The 19,718-nt window shown below is 40.3% G+C and overlaps 1 protein-coding gene across 2 annotated transcripts in view; it reads right to left on the bottom strand.

The window, feature by feature from the left end:
• Positions 1-7,625: 7,625 nt before the first annotated feature.
• LOC136885339 (zinc finger protein 37-like) overlaps positions 7,626-19,718 on the bottom strand; it is a 32,785-nt gene continuing 20,692 nt past the window's right edge. For both annotated transcript variants that reach the window (XM_067157852.2, XM_068230364.1), the window contains exon 4: positions 7,626-9,076. In XM_067157852.2, coding sequence (XP_067013953.2) covers positions 8,596-9,076 — 481 coding nt within the window. In that variant the 3' untranslated portion in view covers positions 7,626-8,595. The remainder of the gene's footprint in view (positions 9,077-19,718) is intronic.

The raw sequence follows: 19,718 nt of genomic DNA, 5'->3' as shown, positions 1-19,718 counted from the left end.
GTTTATGAGTCAAAATTATTAGTATATGTTCCTAATAATATTAGTAAATTGTTTCATAGACAACATGACTAATAAAAGTTTCTCATATTATTAGGATTATTTCCATGAGTGTATTTTGACTCATAATTCATATTATTAGTGAAACCAAAGTGAGTGGTATTTTAATATTTTGGCATAAAATCATAAAGATCACTGAAATGGTCGATTCTGATACAAATAGTGATAAGGAACGAGTGTAGGTATTCACCGTTCAATAAATGTTACGTCAAAAAGAGCCTGTACCGACATGTAACAAACATATGAATACAGGTACAATGGGAGATTTAGGTTAGATTACATAACTTTTGAGTATTTGCTTGATAGGATTAGTAGGTAAAGAAGGTTCCACTGCAAGGAATGAAGCATAACCTTAAAATAGCAGCTCCGCATTGCACTCCACCGGTTGGTAGTGATACACAGTATCATTGTGTTTCTTTAGTGCAGTTCTGCTCGGACACTCCAAGTATCTTTTAAAATCTTGGCTTATATCACCAGTAAACCAAGATGATGCTGGTGATGATCATTGTTTTAAGAGGAAGTAGGCTACAAATAGGCAAGCATCATCTATAATAACACTAATCAGATAGAAAAATGGAAAGGATCGGACATTTTGAAAAATGAAGGTATCGGCTAATGAAAGAGAAGGGTCACGAAGGGCGTGAAAATGAAAGACTCTCTCGGCCTCTTAACCTAATACTGTCAGGATCGGAAAAGAACAAGAGTTGAACAAGGGAGGTCAGAAGGGTAGATGAAAATGAGCCTGGCAAAAGTAAGTTGAAGCAATGACAGGACTCATCTCGCCAACACACGCTCCCAAGTTGAGAGCCCTGGGACCCCTTTTAGTCGCCTCTTACGACAGGCGGGGGATACCGTGGCTGTTATTCTAACGCCCCACCAACAGGGGGTAGTAAACAAAGATTTTGCTAGTCCATCTCAACAGATATTTTTAAGATCACATGAAATAAAAAAAGTAAAAGGAACAAGGAGGGTTATAGTGTGCAAAAGGCTGCGAATAGTTGACGCTTAAACTCAATCACTTTCCGCAAAGAAACTTTCTTCTCTCACTTTATTTTCACTCCATTTATCCATTTTCATATGTATTGAAGTCACAATAACGAAAATACCAAGTGAGCCTTTTGAACATGTGAATTAATAGTCGGTTGTAGTCAAGCATTAGCCTCCTGCTAGGAACAAACCCAAACCAAGAACATACGCAACAGACCGATTCTGTAAACTCCATTTGTGTCAGCTGACTAATGAACTAATATTATTAGTTCATAATAATATGAACTGTATCACTACCAACCGGTGGAGTGCAATGCGGAGCTGCTATTTTAAGGTTATGCTTCATCATCTTGGTTTACTGGTGATATAGTTTAGAATAGGTCTGTTGCGTATGTTCTTGGTTTGGGTTTGTTCCTAGAAGTAGGCTAATGCCTGACTACAACCGACTATTTATCCACATGTTCAAAAGGCTAACTTGATATTTTCATTGTTGTGGCTCTGATACATACGAAAATGGATAAAAGAAGTGAAAATAAAGTGAGAGAAGAAAATTCTTTTTGGAAAGTGATTGAGTTGAAGCGTCAACTATTCGCAGCCTTTTGCACACTATAACCCTCATTGTTCCTTTTACTTTTTTATTTGATGTGCTCTTAAAAATCTGTTGAGATGGACTAGCAAAATCTTTGTTTACTACCCCCTGTTGTTGGGGGAGGTAGAATAAGAGCCACGGTATCCCTGCCTGTTGTAAGAGGCGACTAAAAGTAGTCCCAGGGCTCTCAACTTGGGAGCGTGGGTTGGCGAACACGAGGCACTGAGATGGGTCCTGCCATTGCTTCAACTTACATGTGCCAGGCTCATTCTCATCTGCCCTTTCGACCTCCCTTGTTCAACTCTTGTCCTTTTCCGATCCTGACAGTATTAGGTTGCGAGGCCGAGAGTGTTTTTCATTTCCACGCCCTTCGTGGGCCTTCTCGTCCTTTGGCCGATACCTTCATTTTCAAAATGTCGGATCCTTTCTATTTTTCTATCTGATTAGTGTTATTATAGATGACGGTTGCCTAGTTGTAGTCTACTTCCTCTTAAAAATATAATCATCACCACCATCATCTTGGTTTACTGGTGATATAAGCCAAGAGCAGAACTGCACTAGAGAAAATACAATGGTACCAACCGATGGAGTGCAATACGAAGCTGCTTCATTCCTTGCAGTGGAACATTCTATTGCCTACCAATCCTATCAAGCAAATACTCAAAAGTTCCATAATCTAACCTAAATCTCTCAATGTACCGGTATTCATATGTTTGTTACATGCCAATACAGGTTGTTTTTGAAGAAAAATTTATTGAATGGTGAATACCTACACTCGTTCCTTATCACTATTTGAATCAGACTCGACCATTTCAGTGATCTTCACGATTTTATGCCAAAATATTTCACTTTGGTTTCACTAATAATATGAATCATGTGTCAAAATACACTCATGGAAATAATCCTAATAATATGAGTAACATTTATTAGTCATGTTGTCTATGAATCAATTTACCAATATTATTAGGAATATCTACTAATAATTTTGACTAGCTAATTAACTCTATGAAACCTAATACTAATAATATTAGTAAAAGACGTTTCATGAAATAGGGCCCAGGGCACCTTGTTGAGTGGGTGCAATCGCTCTACATAGAAACGAGTTGTTATATTCAAGCTGCCGCAGGAGCGTGCAATAACTTCTGCATAACTGTACGGGTCCAACAAGGCCCTGTCTTATCACCACCGCTGTTCATTCTTGTGTTGGACATGTTAAAATCAGACATGTACAAATGGACACTCATCCGTGCTGATGATGTAATTTTGGCTGCGGAGAATAAGCTTGATCTCTTGCGCCAAATAGAAGACAGGAACAATCGAGTAAAGGAATATAGCATGCACCTCAACAAACATAAGGCAGAATATATGACATTGGACCTTAATAAGTTGAAACAATCCACGATGACAGTGAAAATACACCATGAGTAGATAAATTTATGTATCTGGGCTCCACAATCTCTAGCGATGACCGACTTACTAATGAAGTCAACTTAAAGATATACACAGACTAGCTGAAGTGGTGAATGACAACGGGCGCCCTTGCGACAGTCGGATGAAGGACCATCTGAAATCTAAGATCTACCCAACTCTGGTTGGTCCTGCCACTTTCTATGACACCAAATGTTGGCCAGGTACAAAGGAGGTAGAACGCCAATGAAGGGTGATAGATATGAAGATACTTAGGTGGAAGGCTGTCATAACTAGACTGGATCACATTTCACATAATGTCATTAGAAAACGTTTTTGTGTTGCACCGATCCAGAAGAAAATTCAGCAAAGCCATGTGCAATGGTTTGGGCATATATTGTGTGCAGAGGACGATATATTGCCAAGTCAGTATATACACAGGAAATGGGTGCCAAGAGGCACAAGGGACGAACACGACAGTGAAGGGCCGATAAAGTGCACAACTATCTGAAAGGTATAAGGCTACATTCAGACATGGCCCAAGACCAAACTAACTGGACACAACAAATCACAACACCAGACCCTGCCACCAGGCAGGACAAACGCTAAAGAAGCAGAATAACAAGAATCAGATTGATGAATATTCTATTGTAAAAAAATGGGAAACAATGGATATTTTGCACATCCCAGCATTCAAATTAATACGTTCAAATTCCCTCCCTTAAAGCCTGTGTCCAATATCTATAAAATAATTATTTACAAAATAGTGTTTCTGTGACAGAACGCTTCTGGATTTTGTGTTTAATTCACTCCATTAAATGCATTATTGAGAAAAATATATAACTCAACGAAAGAAAAATGCCAGTCTGAATACCTGGTGAAACTCTATGTGTACCAAGAAGAGCAGAGTCTGTCAGTGTATTCAAGGCAGAATGGAATTTCAGCAATTCATGTTTCTGCTTATGTCCATCATAGGCAGCAGACGATCACATTCATTACTTTGTTATTTTCACCACAATCAAGTGTGTTATTATGAAGTTCTTCAAGGATTGACACCAAGTGGTCAGCTCAGGGCCATTTGTGTCTCCACAAGATTCCGCCATGGATGTCACGTTTATTTACTTTAACATCGAAAGTTACTTCTTAACTCCGATCATTATTTGTGAAGTAAATGCCATGCTACTCAATACAGACAGTGGCGGCTGTTATAATGAAACCGCTAGTCACTGAGCTTCAGGCGTGCATTGTACAATTTAACAGCAAAATGGTCAAGTTCATCGCACCCCACTGTGGAGCATTTTGAACCATCACAAAACATCTACTGAAGATCACTGGTTCATCAAGAATAAAGAGAAGAAAACCTTGAACAATGTTAGTTAATGAAATAGCTATGAAAGTAAATTCCTTTATCAAAGAGAAAGAGTTTCAGTAACAAGTATTTCAATTATTTATAAATAACAAAATAAATTTACATGTCCTATTAAGTACAAAACTACAGAGAATATCCAAAATGCAATTCAATAATGTTACAGATTGTTGTTAATTGTATCAAACAGACAAACAACCTGGAAATATACAAACTCTCATGACTTTCTCTCCCAATATCTATCAAGCAGCAATGAAAATGATTACAATTTGTGCTCCTTGATTGAAGGTTGCCCCTACATAGCACTGTGTATAGTTGTAGCATGTGGTCTGGGAGTCTGTGTGGAGGCTGAATGCAGTTCATGTCCGGTGAATTACCTGGTCGATTCATGTGGTTGATACCTACCTTTCTCAGTAAGATCCTCAAAGAGGGTGAGCAGTGACATCCGTGAAAGAGAACACAGCACCATATGTATCCATTAAGTGCTGCACAAATGGTTGAGAATTTCATTGGTGGTGTACTGCATGTTAGTAAATGGATCTTCAATTGGTATGAAATGTGTACAATGTATGTGCATGATCCCAGCCCAACAACTCCAAATGTATTCTCCCCTTGAACATACCTTCCACTGCGTCCATTGACATCTGAGTGTACCAGAAGCCAATGCTGGGAAACAGACTTGAACAACGGACTAGAAATATAACAAACACCCTGAATTTTGATAGGATCAGTCATGAAGTTTGAATGGTCAGTCATTTGTTATAAGCACACAAGTTAGATCCACACAATCCAATATGAGAACTTAACACCAGTACTATCTAAAGTGATTGAATCTGAAATAATAACACCCCAATCGTGAAGCATGCCTGTGTTGAAAATTCATGTTACTAAGTAGTGTGAAAAATAAACATTCCTAAAGTCATACTCAAACTCTTGCTCCGATAAAGCTGAATTCAGATTTTCATTACATTCCATGTCCATTGCATATTTGGTGTTTGAATAAGGCTTCTTGTTGGTCATTCTGAACATTTCAAAATAACAATTACTTGCAACAAAGGCACAGTCAATAATATGTATTAAGTAAAATCTTAAAATCAGTCAATAAGTCTTTGAAATCAAGTGACCATAATTCATTTATCAGTGAACACGACTATGAACTTTAACATCCACTCTTGTGCGTATGTGTCGTAAATGTTTCAACTTGATGAAGATACCATAGTATTTGTTGAAGAGAACAGTAACTGAATTTCTAATTGTTCACTCTGAAATTCCTAGATATTAAGATCATAATCGAACTGAGCAAGATAAAATAAGTGTTAAGGTATAGTAGCAATAGTGCTAATATGAAAATACTGTGGTGCAAAAAGCCTCTACAATCCCATTTTAATGGAATGAGCCTGGGTGTAGCAAGTCAGGCTGCCTCCACAGTGGATTGCAGAGTTGCGCACCCCACCCTCACGATGAGTATCACGAACCGAGATTCTTCTATATCCATAAGATTTCTTGGTTTTCTAGTGCCCAATGGATCTCAAAGCATCAGTCCTCTTAGATAAAGGCAGCGGACAAGTGTGATACACTTGAGTTTAATGTATGCTCAGTCAGTCAGTAGTTTAGAGCGATCGTGACAGTTCAGTTTGGTATGTGGACCCAGTGTGCCACCAGCTAACGTGCAGAGTGTGCAGACAGTGCTGAAATGTGTGTACCGCTGAATATTGGATCAACATGTTACAAATTCTAGAGAGATCTGTGGGTGGACACTGAGGGAATACAGTTCAGAAGTGTGACTGCAGTGTGAGTGCGAAGCGTGACTGTTGTGTAAACGCTTAAATTGCGAAAAGTGCAGCTGCTCAAAGTGTATGGCAGGCTTTATCATGACAGCCCTTGGGTGCAAACAATATGTACAGTGTGGGTGTAAGTGAACTGTAGCATAACTGTTTAACCTCATTTGACTGAACTGTCCTAGGGTACAAGCATATGTGGAGTGCAGGTGTAAGTGTACTGTAGCAAAACTGTTTAGCCTCAGCATAACTAAACTGCTCTAGGGTACAAGCAATATGTAGTGTGTGGGTATAAGTGAACTGTAGCATAACTCCTTAGCCTCATTTGACTGAACTGTCCTAGGGTACAAGCAATTTGTGGAGTACAGGTGTAAGTGAATTGTAGCATAACTCTTTAGCCTCATTTGACTGAACTGTCCTAGGGTACAAGAAATTTGTAGTGTGAGTGTAAGTGAACTCTAGCATAACTGCTTAGCCTCATTTTACTGAACTGTCATAGGGTACAAGCAATATGTGGAGTGCAGGTGTAAGTGAACTGTAGTATAACAGTTTTGCCTCATTTGACTGAACTGCCCTAGGATACAAGCAATATATAGAGCGCGGGTGTAAGTGAACTGTAGCATAACTGTATAGCCTCAGCATAACTGAAATGCTGTAGGGTACAAGCAATATGTAGTGTGGGTGTAAGTGAACTGTAACATAACTCTTTAGCCTCAGTGTGACTGAAATACAAGACCTGTCCTGCTCTATTAGAGTAAGTTGTGTGCTAATGTGTAGTACTACCAGTTTTCTGTGTTTATTTATCTTTTCTGCCAACGTACTACAATATGAATATCATTTCTTGAAATAGTGCTAATTGAAATCAAAACTCTCCAGACTGAAAGTGTTGACTAGCCTTGGTTGTAACCAGTAATCCAAGCAAGAAGAACCAAGGATCACTGATGACTGCTTCCCCGGATATCAGTGTCATAGAGTGAAAGTGAGAGGTCAACAGACCAATGTCAAATGCAGATGCTGAAGGACGAGTATTCCATTCATTTAAAGACTTTAAGGCATGTTTTTTCCACTATGTTCGCTGAGATGTTGGGATTTTCTTCCACAGAGGTCCTTTTATCTCTGGTGAATGGGACTGGTGGATGTGGCAACCACTATTTGGAAGAGGTCCACCACATCCAAGAATGAAGGTGTTGGCAAAACACCTTAGGCCTCGCAAACTGGACACTGGAAGTAGGTTGCGGTCTCAGCTAAGGGAAACGTGGTTGCTACACACAGAGTCTTCCAATGTTGGTTGTGGACTGGTGGTACCTGATAACTCCTTTGCACCACGATTTGTTATATATTCCGGGTAAGGCATCGCTGCGAAATTAATTGTTGCCAGGCTATGCTTCATTTCTGAGCAACATTGTACACAACGATCTCGCAAAAATTAAGTTCCCTTCCACTGACGTGATCTTCATGAATAGCTACAGGCACTGAAGTTGAAATTTCAATTTGCATTCAGAACAGGCTGATAGATACAATGTTCTTGTACAAGAGCCAAGGCTGCAGGTAGAGTTTTGAGCTACTGGTCTACTTATAATTAACAGACCAAACACTAGCGATATGTAGCAAGGGAGAGCAAAGTGGTGCTCAGTCTTCAGCAAAAATTTCTTCATTTGCATACCCAATTATGACTTGATTCGGCACTTACTTATTCCCTTGGATTGTTTTTTCAAACTTTTGAGTATTCTTCTCTCGCGCTTCTAGTCTTTTACTACTTGCATTCATCTTTGTCGTATGATTCTTCTCCGTTCATCTGGATTACTTCTTATCCTTGCATCTAGATGGCCCCTCAATGTATGTTGCTGACCACACTTCTACTGATGTCTGGAAGCAGCAAAGGGTCATCCTGGGCTGAGAACAAGTGGGTGTAAAAATCTGGGCTTGATCAGGAGAAAACTCATGAAATGTCCTTCGCTCCTTTCATATACGGACCTAGCATTTTGTTACCTGAATACTCTATCTCAGAGATATTGGCACAAACAGATGGATCCTTCTTCGTTGTACATCATGAGGTGTGCATGCTGTTCTGGCTGAAGAAATTATTACTTCTACACTCTGTGCGATCGCATGTGCCTGGCAACATCTCCAGAATTGGAGAAGGTCTTGTGGGACTCAAAACCCTCGTGTAGTAGTTACTGGGACCTAAAAGCCAAACGGTCGTGCGCACCGACAGGGAGGTGCTGCGTGCGAACGATTTGCCACAAAACACGCAGCAGTGCGCTATCACACTAGTGAGGTTCAGTTACACGACTCTACTAACATTTTACAGCATTAATGAGCAGGCAATAGCCTTACAAACCCGTGTGCGTGCGGATATGAACCGTTAGATCGACTTTTTGGATGAACGATTAGACAAAGACGTTAAATTACTAAGGTTTCTCGCCTGTGTGAGACCGCATATGAACAGTAAGACAGATTTTCCAGTTGAAGGATTTGCAACAGATAGTGCAGGTGTACGGCTTCACCCCCGTGTGAGTCCGCATGTGAGTTGTTACACTGCCTTTATAGCTGAATTGTTTGCCACACATGTAGCAACAGTATGGCTTCTCACTTCTGTGAGACTGCATGTGAACTGCAAAAGTGGATTTATGGGTGAAGTGTTTCCCACAGACATTGCAGCAATGTAACTTCACGCCCGTGTGAGCCCGCATTTGGTGTGTTAGGCTGCCCCGGTGTCCGTAGTAGTTGCCAAAGACATTGCACCAGTGTGGCTTCTCGCTGGTATGAGTCCGCATGTGGTGGGTTAGATGGCCCTTCTGCTTGAAGGACTTGTCACAGACATTGCACCTGAAACGGGGTGCTCCGTCATCTTGAGGTTGATGATCCACACAGCTCACTTCTGCTCTCGATCTACAGTAACAAATTAAAACGATGTGACCATACGTTCAACACTCAACCACACCACAACATTCACACAAAACAATTGACAATGAACATTCCACTAACTGATATCCCATGCACAGAGCTCATTTACTCATGAACATTACATTATTGAGAGTAAACATGCAAAGAAGAAGTGGTCCTGATTAAAAGGTTAAGTACAAGCTATTTATCTATTGAAATCCTTATATGTTTGCTCGCCTGTGTAAAGGACGGCATATGATTTGGAGATTTGATCCTGTTCAACTACTCTGCAGTTTCTGGCAGGTGAGTAATATTTTTTTTGTAAAAGCCCTGGATGTTTAGATTGTCTGAGAGAATCTCAGATTTGTAGATAATAATAAAGTTGAGAACATTGCTTCCCGACATTCAGCGAGATCTGCTGAATCATGTTCATAAAGTTTTCCTCCTGTCGCGCAAACATACGTATTTTATTTGTACATTATCATATCAGTGTAGCATTCTATTATGCCAGAGTTTGGTTATTTATAATCACGTAGCATTCATGTGCAGTCAAACAGAGCTGAACTACATATAGGACCGTAGGTTTCTACAAGGAAGTTCATACTTACTATCATGTATTACATCAGTCTATGTCTTAAATATTATATTTAACAGAGGCTCTATGCAACATAAAAAACTAATCCTAATGAAATCCTCGAAAAGCTCAATGACAGTACACAGATGACAGCTCTTTCCCTAACCCAGACACTTTCATTTCACCTCCAGATGATGTCATAGACATCATGATGGCGACAATGAATATATCTTGGTTGTAGTGTTTATTACTATGATTTGATATCCTGAAATATTTGAAACCAAATGCAAGCTATCACGTTCCTGAATATTCGTACAAGTGCTCCTTTAACACTACAGCTAAAAGGAGTATGAAAATCAAGGCTTGAGCCAAAATTCAAGATCACAGAACAATCAAATGCACTGAAATGGATACTGCTGCTATGCAAAGGAAGGAATGAGATACATTTTATTTCAAAATCTTCAAGGAACAAGTGATAATCTTACGGGAATGATAACATCTTTGGATAGCATAGCAGTCTGTGCCTGTCTCACAAGCACAGAGTGGTTCTAGATACTAGGAAAGTAGGGCGAGAAATACACATTTTTTGGTTAAAGGTGAGATTTGCTTGCAACAGAAGCAGGCGAAGAGTCGATCAAGCAGGCCAAAATACATCATAATATGAAGTGGTACTCCTAATTTAAGCTGTATGCACTGAATTCACATGGCCCAGTCGAATGCATGACTTCCTCACAATTAAAATAGTAGAAGGCTCGACAACCTGTTGTTACTGCACTCTATGGAGAAAATAAGTGGACAAATAAAACAGGGGCATAGATTTTAGATACGACAGGCTAGACCACTCGATCACCAGACAATATATTGATATTGCCACCATAAAACAACAGGAGGCAGAAAATAGGAAAGTGACTTGTATGCCATTCGTTTTTTAGCATATCATACCAAGCAAAAGGTGCAATAGACTGCGGCAATTCTTCTGTACATGACTTTGACAAAGTGATTTATCAAGTTCTCAATTAGTTTTCTAGTAAAATGGTATTTCATTTTGTATTGATGAATAATCTCCACGAACCAGCTATACTACCATAACACGTGGCGTGTCCCAGGTGACGGATACGGGTTTCCCACAGGTCTGCTGGCAGTCTTTCAGTACGGAGCAGTTGGCAGAAGAGGTACTCTACCTTTCTGGAAGTTAATGCAGAAAGGAGTGTAGCGTTCCTTCTCCAGAGGAGCACCTTAAAAAGTTGTCTGTTCTCAATGTCTGGAGCGTCGTAACTACCAGCTTTCACGAGCTATAAAACTCTTCATAACAGTCCGGCCGTAAATGAACACCGTCACATCCTTATGGAAATATGACTCATAGAATCGAAACAAAGGGTAGGATGTCCCCTGGAAGGGACGCACTTTGGCAGGGACCAGTCAGCATGAAAAGTATGCAAGGGTTACCGTCGCACGGGCTGCGACAGCTAAACAAGCTAGTACCCCCATTCTGTATCACATCACTGAACTACGTCTGGACGAAGTAGAAAACAGCCCACTTAAGAAAAGGCATGTAGACATTTGTCTATTTTATGTATTCACTAGCTGTAGTACCTGGCGTTGCCAGGATGATTCTGAATATTTACCTTTAAGATTTGCATTACCAGTTAGTTATGTGTGATGTAAATTTTTATAGAATTCCTTTCTGACTTGCAGATTGATATGTTATGATCTATTATGTAGTTTTAAAATTATTTAGATGTGTTTGATTTCAAGTTTTAGATGATTTAGTTTTCAAGTAAAACTTCGTCCTTATGGAAGCTCGAATCGACTGGGAAGTATTTTATCCTGTCAAAAATTAATAAGTGATAACTATATGTATTTAGCCGTCGCACTATAGATACGATGTACAGGATTTCAACTGTCAATGAGACTGTCTCCCTCCCGCCCTCCACCACTAAGAGATATAAAATCTGGATTGTCACCATCTCAGTGACCCAGAAAACTGTAGATTCGACACTGTTTTCAATTATTTTTATATCTCACTCCCCCTCACCCACACCCCAAAGGGGGCTGAACATGAATTTAAAAAATTCGGAGTGTCACTAATTATTTCAGCTACCACGAAAACTATGGATTTGATAATATTCTAGATTATTTTTATACCACCCCCCTCGGCCCTTCCCATAAGGGTGCTAGGGGTGCCTTACCCTCACGCGGTTTGTCTCCTGATACTAATTGATAAGTGTACCAAGTTTGGTGAAATTGCTCCAGTGGTTTAGGAGGAGTTGTGTCATTTACACACCCACACACCCATACATCAATTTTTATATATAGTAAGAAGAAGATAATATTTTATATGTAGTTTTTCAATTAATTTTATATCTCACCCCCTTCGCTCCCCACTTGGACTTGCAAAAAATCCGGAGTAATACTATTCATCTCAGAGACCCTGAAATCTATGGATTCGAAACTGTTTTTAATTATTTCTATATCTCAACCCCCTTTGCTCCCCACCTAAAAGGGGGCTGGACTTTAAAAAATTCTAGAGTATTACTTTTCAATTCAGCGACCCTGAAAACTATGAATTTGACACTATTCTAGATTATTATTGTAACTACCCCTCCCTCTGACCCCCTCCCTTAAGGGCGCTAGGGATGGCTTACCCCCACAGTGATCATCTCCCGATAGTAAGTAATACGTGTATGAAGTTTGGTTGAAATTGCTCCAGCAGTTTAGGAGGAGATGTGTCATTTACACACACACACTTCCATTTCTATATATAGTAATATTTTTATACTCGTACTTCACCCCCTTTCCATCCCCGCCCAAAGGAGTCCTATGAGTGCCTTACACAACAGTATACTTTTCCAGATATTAAGTCTTATTTGTACCAATTTTGGTTGGCAGCTATGCCCAAACGTACACACAATCTCACTGCTCTAGAATCCTGGAGCTGACGTTCCCATGGTTACAGGAGTTCATTTCTTTATCCGATTCCTAGAGCAGGGGGAGTGTGGTGCCAATATCTCCATAACAGTTGGTTTTAGGGCCTTAAAACATGGTTTTCGGGCCCGTAGGGCTTACCGAGTTTTGTTCTTTGCATCAAGAGGATTAAGTTGAGCTTTGTATCGTCCTTATATGACAAATTCATTATTTTGCCTATAATAGTATAAGAGAAAATAAAACCGTTGGGGTTTTCCTATAAAACCCCCGTCTTTTCAAAGATTTTAAAATGATATGCATATTGAAACCTTCCCCGGGGTGAGTATGCTCTAAATATGAAGTTTGGTTGAGATCTATCCAGCCGTTTTGACGTGATGGTGGAACAAACAGACAGACACGAACAACTTTATTTATAAGATGTCAGTAGCATAATACTGATTACAGATGCAAATTAGATAAAATATATGAAATTACAATATTACATAAAATTAAACAGATATTTACTAAATATCAGCCCAGAATTTGGTCACGTTGACAGCACTGATACGAGAGAAACCTCCCAGAAATATGTATTTACATGTTATATTGTCATACATCCGGGTGTCTCCTGGGCAACAGACTAGGACTATTCCTAGACGGCTGATTCTCTTACTCCTGTAGTACTATTGCAATCTAGTACGGTTAATAGGCATCTGTGAGGTGCAGAAAAAAGGATGAAGTGGAGAAATGTCAAACAAAGTTGGATGTGGTTACTAACTGGCATACAATGGAAACCGATGAAAAACTAATTGTGTTGGCATTGTTATATCAGGAAAATTTCGAATATTCATTTTCCAAGGTGCAAATGTATGACAATTGCTTGATGTAACTTGTCTACTTTGATGATAGAAGGAAAGTTCAATTTTTCAGTGCAACGCTAAACAAACTGTCCTGGGCACGGAAACCAAAGATGTAATCGGGGCACTGCTTGACAAGAAGACCGTTGACAATCTTATTTTTGCCAGTGATCTGAATGGACGTCAGACGGAGGAAAGAAGACCACACAGCCTATTGCGTCCATGGATTGGACAGAAGAACGATGACGACGGCCAACGAATTTGCGATTATGCACAAACTGATCACCGACCAGTCATCTGTAAGCTATGGATAAAGTCACAAAGAGCCCAACACTTCAGAGTAAATGGACCAAAATGGATGAAATGGTGGCACCTGAAGGAGGCCTACATCGTTGTAAAAATTACAGGGCTACCAGCACCATAGTTGAAGTAAGGCGGACTAAGCTGTAAGACGTCACATGCCCTGTTCTTGGAACTAAACGAGGGCAACGACGATGACGAAGGATTAACAATGACACGTGGCTTCGGAATGACGATGTTAAGTTTGCAGTAAGTTTGAAAGAACAGCTGTTTCACAAAATATTTTGATCATTGCAATCCCTACAAAGCACAAAGTAATAAAGTGTAGGAGGTCGTTGTCATAACAAAACCAAACAGCTATGCAGGTCTATAAGTGAAACTGGACAGGCGCGAATACGAGCAGGATATTTAGTGGCTAGTCAAACTGAGGCATTGCAAAACAGAAGAAAGCCAACGTTTTTATGGCATCAATCAGGAAACAGACGATTTGCTACTTGACTGGCGGTAAGCGCAAGAGCTCTGGCAGAACTGCTTCGACAACATTTCAATCTTGGAATTTCCGTATCTACCAGTCCCAATCACCTCCGCTGTTGGAGGTCCGAAGCAACAAATTGACGTCACTGAAGCCCAGGCTCTGCTGAAGGAAATGAAACCAGGGAAAGCCACTGATCCCTATTATTTCCAGCAACGTTTTGATTTGCACAATGGTGGAATGGAAGTGTTGCGACTAAAACACGCTTTGCAAGCAGATCTCAAAGGTCAAATACCAACAGATTGGCAATGGAGTATCCATTAAAAATAAGGGAAGCCCTGCCAATTTTATAATTACCGCCCTATTACAATTCTGATCTACGCAATGGCAGTCTTCGAACAAATCCACAGAAACAGGATTAACGATTTAGCCAAACTTACACCGAGTCAAGCTGGTTCGCGTAGGAATCCATGCTGTGCGGCTGTTAGTTGAGAGATACTATGAAAGAATAACAGGCATCATCTTGACTTTCTGGACCTTGAGAAAGCCTTCCATCACGTACAACATGACCTTATCTGGTGGGATATACAAGAACATAACATTCCACAGCACCTTGCTGAGAGGGTACAATTGCTCTATGTAGAACCAAGGAGTCATGTTCAGGCTGTGGCAGCAGCACCTGATGATTTCCAAAAATCTGTAGGAGTCCACCAGTAAATGCTCTGCCTTATCACCACTGCTGTACATTCTTGTGATGCACACCGTTACATCAGACCTCCACAAGCCAATACCAGGGACAGTTCTCTATGTTAATGATGTGATGATATCATTTTGATAAGCTTGATCTCAAACACCAAACAGAAGATTGGAACTATCGACTAGAGCAATATGGTGTTCACCTCAACAAAAAAGAAGACAGAATACATGACCGTAGATCCTCCAGAATTAGGAACCATTCATGTTGATGGTCAAGAAACACCAAGAGTAGATATATATCTGTATCTTGGCTCCACAGTCTCTGATGATGACCGACTTACTGTTGAAGTCAACTTAGGGATATACACAGGCTGGTTGAAGAGGTGAATGAAAATGGATGCCCTTGCAACCACCAGATGGAGGATCATCTGCAATCTAACATCTACCGAACTGTTATCCATTCTGTCATCTTCTATAGCACCGAATGTTGGCTAGGTACATAGGCAGTGGGACACCAACTAAGCATCATGGATAAGAAGATGCTTAGGTGGATCACAATTCTAATGATGTTGTTAGGAAACATTTTGGCATTGCACCGATCCAGAAGAGAACTCAGGATAGCCGCGCACGCTTGTTTGGGCATATATTGTGTGCAGAGGACGATATATCGCCAAGTCAGCATATACACAGGAAGATGGTGAAAAGAGGCATAAGGGACGAACAAGACGGTGAAGGCACGATAAATTTCACAATGACCTGAAAGCTGTAATACTACATACAGACATGACCTGAGAGTGAACTAAGTGGAGACAATGAATCACAACACCAGACTCTGCCACCAGGCTGGACAAACGCTAAATAAGCAGAAAAACAAGAATCAGATTGATGAATATTCTATTGTAAAAAATGGGAAACAATGGATATTTTAATCATCCTGGCATTCGACTTATTATGTTCAAATTCTCTCTCCTGAAGCTTATATCCAATATCTACAAATGATTTATTTTCACAAAATAGAGCTTCAATGACAGAACACTTCTTCATTTCATGTTTAATTCACTCCATTAAATGCATTATTGAGAAAATATGTAACTCAACAAAAGAAACACTTCATGATTATATATGTTAATCAGCAGTGACAGTTTGAATTACCGGTGAAATCCTGAGTACCAACAGTTTTTTTTCCAAATTAGCTTTACATCGTACCGAAACAGATACGTCTTATGGTGACAATGAATAGGAAAGGGCTAGGAGTGGGAAGTGGCCTTGGCCTTAATTATCGTACAGCCTGGTGTGAAAATGAGAAACCACAGAAAATCACCTTCAGGGCTGCCGACAGTGGGGTTCGAACTCACTATATCCCAGATGCAAGTTCAAAGCTGTGCGCTGCTAACCACACAGCCAACTCGCCCAGCAGTACCAACAAGAGCGGGAGTCTGTCAATGTATTCTAGGCTGAACGGAATTTTGCAATTCATATTTCTGCTTATATCCGTCATAGCAGAAAATCAGATACATCAATTTTTTATTTTCACCCCAAACATAGTCTGTAAATACGAAGATCATGGAGGGGCACAAAGTGGTCAGCTCAGGGCCATGTGAAACACTACAACTGGATGGTAAACCCATCACTGTGAGGTTAGAGCAGGGGCACGTGTCTCTTCACAAGTGGAAGGTAACCTGAGCGCTAAGCGGTTAGGGTAGTGCCATGTCTTTCTCCACATGTGGAAGGTAATCCGAGTACTAAATGGTTAGTTCAAGGCCATGTGTGTCTCCATATGTGGAAGGTAACCTCATCATGAAGTGGTAAGCTCAGGAATATGTGTCCTTCATTGAGTCAGCAATTAACAAAATTTTATTAATCTTCATAACCTGTTCTTATAAATTCAGTAATATATTGAAATGAGAAATCTTTTATAGACATTTTGAAAGCAGTCATTTTGCATGATATTTGTAGACTGCTGGAATGAGAGTCAATGAGAGCCAAGATAACACAGTGCCAGAAGTGAGATAATGAAAGAGGTGGGAAGCAGTAGATACTGAATGGGCCGGTCGACTGTATCCTTCAGAAGCATCTAAGTCCTATGATATTCAACGGACGAGGGTACTTAGACAGTGGACTGTCCTCTGCGCTCTATACTAAGACAAAAGATTATACACCAAAGTCTTTGTTGCTTTCCTGGTTAGAGAGTGCCTCTCCACAAGATATTATAGAAAGAAAAAAGCAATATTAAATCCCATCTGAATATAGAAATACACATTGTGGAATAATGATTTTGGGTGTGAAAACTTTTCTTAAGCAACATTTTTATTGCTGGTCATATTGCAAGATTGTTCTCTAAATTAGCCTATTGTCTCCTGTTACACAATAATTACAAAGACACATGAGAATTTGACCTTTAAAGAGTTGATATATTAGAGCATTCTTCAGTTGTGTGCATGGCTCTTCTAATGAAAGAATGTAAGCTGGTACTGGACGGTTCTGAGGACTGAAATGAATATGTCTTGCCTCTAGTTATGAAGGTACAGTAGGAAAAAGTCAATGCATCACATAACAGATGAGAAGACTCGAACCATACACAAAATCAAGTAAACCTTTCAGAATTCAGAATTTCCATCAATATTTCCATCTTACGCTACAATTAGCCACTGCAGAACCTCTTGATACAAGGCCACAGCTGAGAGAATAAGTCTGAGCTTATACAATCAGTTCCCAGGGAGTGAAGGAGTGGCAATGAAAGATCATTCCATGCAGTAACCAACAAAGGTTTGACAGCAAAAAATTAACTAGCAAATAGCCCACAGCACACCCATAATAAAAAGGACACTACTGCATTAACATTTTGAAAACAGGAGATGCACTACTCTGTTACATCACTGATAATAACAATTTTGAAATAAAAATATACCATTACATTATTATTTACCTACATTTATGAGATAGAAAAGTTTACTGACGTGAAGAATTCTGTCAATTTCCTGTGCCACCTTAACAAATTTTATACTTCTTTTGTAACATTCCATTTTATTACTTTATAATACGTGTGTAAATATGTTTGCAATCAGCACAGTACAAGCACTTGACTGACAATGAGCACTAAAGTGAATAGTAGGAAATGGCAACAATCAGCCTGTAAGACCATAACACAATTCAATACCATGATATCTTGTTACACTTACAACAATGTGGATATTGTAACGTGTTGGCGGGGTAAATAAATGAATAAATGAGTACAGAACCTTAGCACTAAAATTACAGATTTACACTCACACGCGGACGATAGCCGAGTTTACAACTTACGCAAGTACACTTACACTCGTTCACATGTTCGCGCTCTCTCTCTTAGTTTCTCATGTTCCATCCACAATGACACACACACACACACACACACACACACACGCACAAACAGAGTCATTGATTATTTACAGTACACTCTCTCAGCCCCTCAGTCACAATTGTTAGCGCTGTCACAGTCCACAGCCTACACGTCAGTCTCGCAGGTCGGGATAGTATCCGCTGTTCGCTCGATCTGTCGAACCCCGTTCCCAGTCCGCACACGTCGGCACCCAGTGTTCCCTTCGTGCTGCTCCAGAACACTCCAGGTTCTCCTCCAGCAGCCAGCCTCAAGGGACACACACACACGACATCAGGAAAAGAGGAACAGTCCTCGGCTCCAACAGGCAGATACTCGATCAGGCTGCACTGTCCCAGGTCATCACTGACTGCGCACGAGCAAACTCAATCTTGCTCCCACTCACTCACTAACTAAATCTCACTCTGAACTTCACTCCAAGTTACTCCTCTCCTTATATACCTGCTCTGGGCCTTCCAGAACAATCTGGATGCTAGATGTATCCAGGAACCTCGCGAGATAGAAGACTCCAGATTAACAGTCAAGTAATTTCCGTCGTCCTCTGCTGTGAGACCGCGGACGGAGACGAGACGGCCGGCCTAACACCAAGTGTTGTTCGTTACTGGCGCGCTCGAGCGTAAGGGGATGGGGCCAAAACGATGATGCCCCCAGCGTGTAGCGACTTGGCATGGCGGGCGCTATAACCATTACAATATTTTAGTAGAAACTATGATATCTAAGATGTAGCTCTACTGAAATGAATGTCTCATTTCTACAACACCTTATCTGCTTTGGTGTCCACAAATAGAGGAATTTGACTTAACACACAATAGAACTGGAAAGATAATAAAAATGCAATCTAACCAAATAAATCACTTAAAAAATGGCATTTTTGTGTTATCACACTATGGAATGGAGCATCAATATAATGATTAAAGAAGCTGCATTATGTTAGCTTGAAATCATCATATTGTTTTCAATGTACATAAAAAGTGAACAATTCTGAATTTGTAGATTTAATTTCTAATCCATTACCATGGAGGCTGGGATCAGACCGTCTCCTAAACCCAGTACATGAGACATCGAGTCTACATAGATAACTCTCGGTGTCCACGTCGTGGGGGTGGGCAAACTTATGTGCCTAGCTAAGTTCTAGTGTGGACCCAGTCCCTGAGTATACCATGGGCCCCATGCACAGGGATACGTGCGACGACCTCAACAGCAGTGACAGCGAAGATGGAGACCATCAACAAAGTGGAGGTGGTGGAAGGGGAAACCCTTCCTCTGCAGGGAGAAGAAGCAGAGGCACATGATTTGTGATTATCAGGAGCCTCAAGCCAGCAGTTCCGGAGTTCAAGCCCGCGAACGAGAGGTTGTACTCTTTGAGACTGAAGTTCTCTCTATTCAATGTGACAGTGTTCAACGTGCATGCACCGACTGAAGATGCCCCTGAGAACGAAAATGATGCTTTCTATGTTCTCCTGTATTGAATA

Source organism: Anabrus simplex, chromosome 14 (genome assembly GCF_040414725.1).
Source record: "Anabrus simplex isolate iqAnaSimp1 chromosome 14, ASM4041472v1, whole genome shotgun sequence".
NCBI lineage: Eukaryota > Metazoa > Arthropoda > Insecta > Orthoptera > Tettigoniidae > Anabrus > Anabrus simplex.
Note: the sequence above shows the minus strand (reverse complement) of the source record. Positions and strands in the feature narration are given on the sequence as shown.